We start from the raw sequence: 6165 nt of genomic DNA, 5'->3' as shown, positions 1-6165 counted from the left end.
GTCCTCAGGTTTTGTTACCTTTTCCTAACTGACTTGGTACCTACTCCTTCCTGTCCCCTCTCTCTACTAATGGATTGATCCCCTATTAGTAATAATTAGAGGTTAATAATGCTGAGCTGGAGTTCTTACTAAGTAGGACAATAAAGGTAGCCTAGTTGATCTGGCCAATCTCTAGACTTGTAACCAATAGGGTTTTGTATATAAACTACTCAGTCCCAAGTCTTGAGTTAAGCTTTTCCAAACTTAGTTACTGTATTTTACAATTCCTAACAATCTGTCACACAACTAGTATGTCCCTTTATTTTATTGTCTATAGTGTTGAACCACTTCTCCTATTCAATATTACAGAAGTAATGTATCTTACTCTAGTACTAGACAAACTCATAACAATGACAGAACTCATTATAACTCAAGTACATCAACTACAGAAATGTCTGGCCAACCTTTAAGCTATTACAGAACATGTCTATACAGACTAGATTGCTTTGCTCCAACAATTTGAAGAAACACACAAACACTTGATCAAAGATTTTAACTTTGAACCTAGTTGACTTGTCCTCATACACAACTCTAAATCACAAATGGATCTCAGACAAAAAACCAAGCCATACTATCTTAGACTGTACATAGTAGTCTGTTGTACACAAGGAGGATCCTATATTGTAGCTGAACTTAATGGATCAGTCTCCTGTCTTTGTATTACAGTGTTCTACTTGGTTCTATACTTTGCCTACACTACACTCTTGATTCCAGTTATATGTCTTGTTGAAAACTTTGGTCCAGCTAATGAAATTGATGACACTGACAACCTACTACTGTTAGACAAGCCTTCCAAGGACTCTGACTCTGACTAAAGGCTAATTGTAGCCAACTACTATAGACTTATACATTCCTTACTTTCTTGAATTCACCTTTTTCTATTAACCCCTTATAATATTCTAGACAATGTTCTGATCCTGTTCTACTCTATCTTCTGTTTTTCTTTGATTTTGCTTTTAACTAATTGTAGATTATAGTTAGACTTATACTTTGAACCCACATAGTTTTCCCTGTAGTATGTTTTTTCCTACTAGGTTTTTTGTACACAGGTTTTTGTCTAGCAGCCCTTAGACCACTTTTGCATTTCTTTAGTCACAACAGTCTCAAAGTCATGTACTGAGAGCTTTGTTCCATTCTGTTCCATTCTGTTCTGTTCTCATTCTGTTCTTGTACTGTTCTTGTTCTATTTTGGTTCTGTTTTTGTTCTGTTTCTTTTTCAGTTTTGTTCTGTACTTGTTCTGTTCTTGTTCTGTTCTCATTCTGTTAGTTTGCCTTACTTTCAGTATACATATAGTCTTGCCTCTGTTGTTTACCTATTAATACTGAGTCACTCTTATTACCTTACAATTATTACACTTGTACTTTAGTAACATTATACATTACTATAAACATATGGAAAATACTATTCAAAACTATAGAGGGGGGATTATATTTGGCTGCTTCTACAGGCAGCTTTTACATCAACCATCTCACCTATACTGGTTCAGTTGTTCTGAACAGAATGTCTAATTCTGTCCATCCTTCTGTCCATCCTTCTAACACCTTGCCTTTACACTCATCCTAGCCTGTAGCTGCTTTATGTCCTGTATTATTGTATCCAACATTGTATAATAGGTAGCCACCTACCTTCTGAGAACACAAAGCTTACATTCAAGCTCCAGATCCTCTCAGAACTCACTGTTATCTAATGAGTGTTCTGAGAGTTCACTTAGAAGAATGTTGTCTTTAAAAGCTATTAGTATTAATCTCAGAACAACTTACCCAGATCCTCTAGACACACTCTTGACAGTCTAGCTACAGAGTATAGGTTTGTCACTATTGTCCTCCCCCACCTTAACCTTACATCCCTCACTACCTTACTAGTCTTTGTAAGAGAGTAACAGATCTTACTCTTCTTGTATGCTAAGTATACAATTGTCTTACTATACTCTTGAATGTATACTATATACTAACAGACACAACTGCTACACCTCTGACTTGTCAAAAGTGTCAGGCTACTGTCTAGTACTAACTCTAGCACTAGAGAACTGTTCTAGAACCACAACTCAACCTGCCTGTTTTCAACCTCCTCTACTACCCAGTCTGTCTTGTAGAAGTCTGATACATACAATACAGAATGCCTCCTACCCAAATATATGTAATCTGTATCTAGATCAAGTGACTAGTAGTAGTCAGTCAAATCATTAATAAGTAAAGAAGGGACTATGTACTGTTTGAGTTGTCCTCCTCATTATTCTGACAGTCTGGTTGTACTCCTTACTACTCACAAAGGAGTACATCCAACCTCTTATTATCTAGCATTTGATCCTGCTTGTGTGCTCAGTATGTAGACAACTCATACTCTAGCTCAGAACCCAGCAGAATGTCCAGTTCACTCATAGGAGTACTTGTCTCAGCATTCTAGACAGTGTGCCTAACCACATCAGACAGTCTTAGAACTACAACCTCTACTACCTACTTTGTTAGAGGAGTAATACTTGGTTTGTTAACAGTCATAACATCTTCATACTCTCAAAGTGGTTTGCTAATCAGAGCATCCTTACAGCTACCATACTCTACATCAATTCATAACACTTATGTTTTGAGTTAAAGTATAAGCTACTATAGTACAGTAAGTACAAAGCTGGCCTACACACTTAATACAGTAAGTGTATCCTAATCTGACTGTACTGTCTTGTCAGAAGACCTAGAGACAATACAATGTCTAAGAACTTACCTACAACCACACTAGTTCCACCCTCTACTCTGTTACTACTGATAGTCAATTTACTGTCCTTACACACTGTAGTAACTCCTACATCCTTTAGGTAAGGGCCTACACTCAGTTGTAGACCTGATTCACTTCTTACAATAATGATATAGTTAAAGAAGAAGGACAAACTCAAAAAGAAGCAGAAGATCAAAACATGAAGTACACCAGTTTGTAAATTTACACTCTCAGGTGTGACTAGGGACAGTCACATTCTAAAACACCCAGGAGATATTATGCTCACACAACACATACATTCTAATATGTTCTGATCAGAAGGGCTCAGTTGTATCAAAGTTGCATCATCCTCACATTAGTAATCCTTTGATTACATTATTATTGCCTACACAATAGTCTTAGTTACTCAACTCAGACTAGTTGGGTTCTGGACTCTAGTTCTAATTCATAAAGGCAAGACTCTGAGCCTTTAGACAGCTAGTTGATCAATACAAAGGGGACTCAGATCCAGAGTCCTGGATGGGTTGATACAAAGGAGACAGTAGTGGATTTGTTCACAAAGGACTAGTAGCTACAAAGGACTCATAATTTCTATAAATACCCTCATGTAATTTGTACTTTCTAGCAATCAAGTTACTCTCTATTACAACTCTTAGTGTGTAGTTTGACAGTCTCCTTAGTAAACGTTCCATCTTGCCTTGTCTTGTCTTGTATTGCCTTGTTCTGAAGTGCAGCTTTGTTGTTCTGCACTACTCTTGTCTTGTTAATTGTCACCTTTGGAACTCATACATTCTGCTCGGATCTACCTATTCCTTCTCACTCTTGACCCCTCTCAGCATCTGTACCTTGCAGACTCAACTGACCTCTTCTACCTCAACCAGTACTTGAGATCGACAATGCATATTTCCGTGACAGGTGAAGTGGACCCATGTTGCTCCTGGCAGCGCTTTAATTACTGTGTCACGAGACGCTTTCCTGCCGATGATCAATTTAGTGCTAATCCCACAATTCCTTATGTTTCTGATTTCCTGCTTAGCTGATGGAAAGTGAAGTATCTCCAATTACAAGCACTGTCGGATCTCCTCCGCTCCCATCTAATCGTGCATTGATGAGTGCTCCGAGTGACGGGGTATATGACGAGATGTATTTGTCCAGCAGATACTTCGTACCGCCGTCTGTATCCTCGAACGGGCCTGCGGCGTGGAATGGAAGCGTAGACAACCAAGACGTAGGACACCACCAAATACGTGATCCTTCGGCAATTCCGAGCTCCTTTAGTTTGTCGACGACTTTGGAGACCACCCTATCCCACAACACCTTCATCGCACTGCGGAGTACCTTGTCATACTCTGGTGACTCAGCCCCGGATTTCATGCGCGTTCCCACGAGTCCGGCAAACAGTTTAACGCTATCCTTGGCGAACTCTCCATCTAATGGAACACAGACGACTGGGGACTCCTCACAGGAAAGGACGATGAGCACATCGGATCGATATCTGCTGAGATTGACCACAATTACGGGACCCTCCGACGCTGCTTGCTGGAGCACTTTGAACGGCGTAGCTGCAAGAAAGTTCTCAAACCCAGGAATTTGTTGTATCTTGTTAATAATCTCCTCCTGTTTGCCAGAGAGTTGCTTCTTCAGCTTCAGCCTCTCCTCAGACAGTTTCCGTTCTCTATGTACGTCCAGCCCGGATGTTCGGCTTCCTGTCGCGTTTGAATTAAGCTGCAACGCAGGAGAAGCTGTTGCAAGGTGCTCCAATTGGCGACTAACATTCTTGAATCTATCAGCAAGCTCTCTGTTTGTCTCTGTAAGGCGATCTAGAGGCGTTCTGAAACCACGCATCTGTGACCAGAGTAAACCTCTCCCCTGCTCAAGTATTTCTATAGCTTCTTCGAGCCTATTTCCCTCTACAGCATAGGCTACAGCGTCTAATGTGAGTATGCCGTACTTCTTTTTCTCTTGAGAAAGTTGTGCTGCATGTGAAGAGTAGGGCCAACAATTGCAGCTTGTTGTAGGAGCAATATTGCGAGCTTGAAAGCTCTGGATGTAGTATGATGTGAGTGATTTCGAGCACGGTTAGCCCATTGACTGGCAGCCTCGAAACGCACTACCAGGCCTGAAAACCTATGTACGGCTGCCTGTTCGAGTAGTAGCATGCACTCTTCAAAGGTGTCCACGTTCCCAGAATTATCAGATTCAGATAGCAATGAAGAAGCCAAGTTCTTCAATGATGCGGAACGATTGGGGTGGCCCTCAGGGAAAAGGTTCAAGGCAGCTCGATGATGCTCAATCGCCTCGTCAAGATCTGCACTCCGTCCATGTTGTTCAAATCGAGTATGGAGGGAACCTGCAAGGTTGTTCAGAGATGTAGAACGATCGGGATGGCCCTCGGGGCGAAGGTCCAAGACAGCACGATGATGCTCAATTGCCTCGTCAAGATCTGCACTCTGTCCATGTTGTTCAAATCGAGTATGGAGGGAACCTGCAAGGTTGTTCAGAGATGTAGAACGATCAAGATGGCCCTCGGGGCGAAGTTCCAACGCAGCACGGTGATGCTCAATGGCCTCGTCAAGATCTGCGCTCTGTCTATGTTGCTCAAATCGAGTTTGAAGGGAAACCGCAAGATTGTTCAGAGATGTAGAACGATCAAGATGGCCCTCGGGGCGAAGTTCCAACGCAGCACGGTGATGCTCAATGGCCTCGTCAAGATCTGCGCTCTGTCTATGTTGCTCAAATCGAGTTTGAAGGGAAACCGCAAGATTGTTCAGAGATGTAGAACGATCTGGATGGCCCTCGGGGCGAAGTTCCAACGCAGCACGGTGATGCTCAATGGCCTCGTCAAGATCTGCACTCTGTCTATGTTGCTCAAATCGAGTTTGAAGGGAAACCGCAAGATTGTTCAGAGATGCAGAACGAGCGGGATGGCCCTCGGGGCGAAGGTCCAAGGCAGCACGATGATACTCAATGGCCTCGTCAAGATCTGCACTCTGTCCATACTGTTCATATCGAGTATGGAGGGAAATCGCAAGATTGTTCAGAGACCCAGAGCGATCGGGATGGCCCTCGGGGCGAAGGTCCAAGGCAGCACGATGATACTCAATGGCCTCGTCAAGATCTGCATTCTGTCCATGTTGTTCATATCGAGTATGGAGGGAAATCGCAAGATTGTTCAGAGATGCAGAACGAGCGGGATGGCCCTCGGGGCGAAGGTCCAAGGCAGCACGATGATACTCAATGGCCTCGTCAAGATCTGCACTCTGTCCATGTTGTCCAAATCGAGTACGAAGGGAAATTGCAAGATTGCTTAGAGATGCGGAACGATCGGGATGGCCCTCGAGGTGAAGGTCCAAGGCGGCACGATGATGCTCAATTGCCTCGTCAAGATCTGCACTCTGTCCATGTTGTTCAAATCGAGT

The 6165-nt window shown here is 42.6% G+C and overlaps 1 protein-coding gene across 1 annotated transcript; it reads right to left on the bottom strand.

Annotated features, from left to right (window-relative positions):
• Positions 1-3778: 3778 nt before the first annotated feature.
• FOMMEDRAFT_162726 (TPR-like protein) lies at positions 3779-6138 on the bottom strand (the record flags this gene model as incomplete). Its single annotated transcript, XM_007272053.1, has 2 exons — positions 3779-4699; positions 4747-6138. Coding segments are annotated over 2 exons (2313 nt in total), but the record flags the coding sequence as incomplete, so codon positions are not given.
• Positions 6139-6165: the final 27 nt, after the last annotated feature.

The sequence above is a fragment of the Fomitiporia mediterranea genome (assembly GCF_000271605.1).
Source record: "Fomitiporia mediterranea MF3/22 unplaced genomic scaffold FOMMEscaffold_20, whole genome shotgun sequence".
NCBI classification, from domain to species: domain Eukaryota; kingdom Fungi; phylum Basidiomycota; class Agaricomycetes; order Hymenochaetales; family Hymenochaetaceae; genus Fomitiporia; species Fomitiporia mediterranea.
The sequence above is the reverse complement of the archived record's forward strand: the minus strand, read 5'-3'. Positions and strand labels throughout refer to the sequence as shown.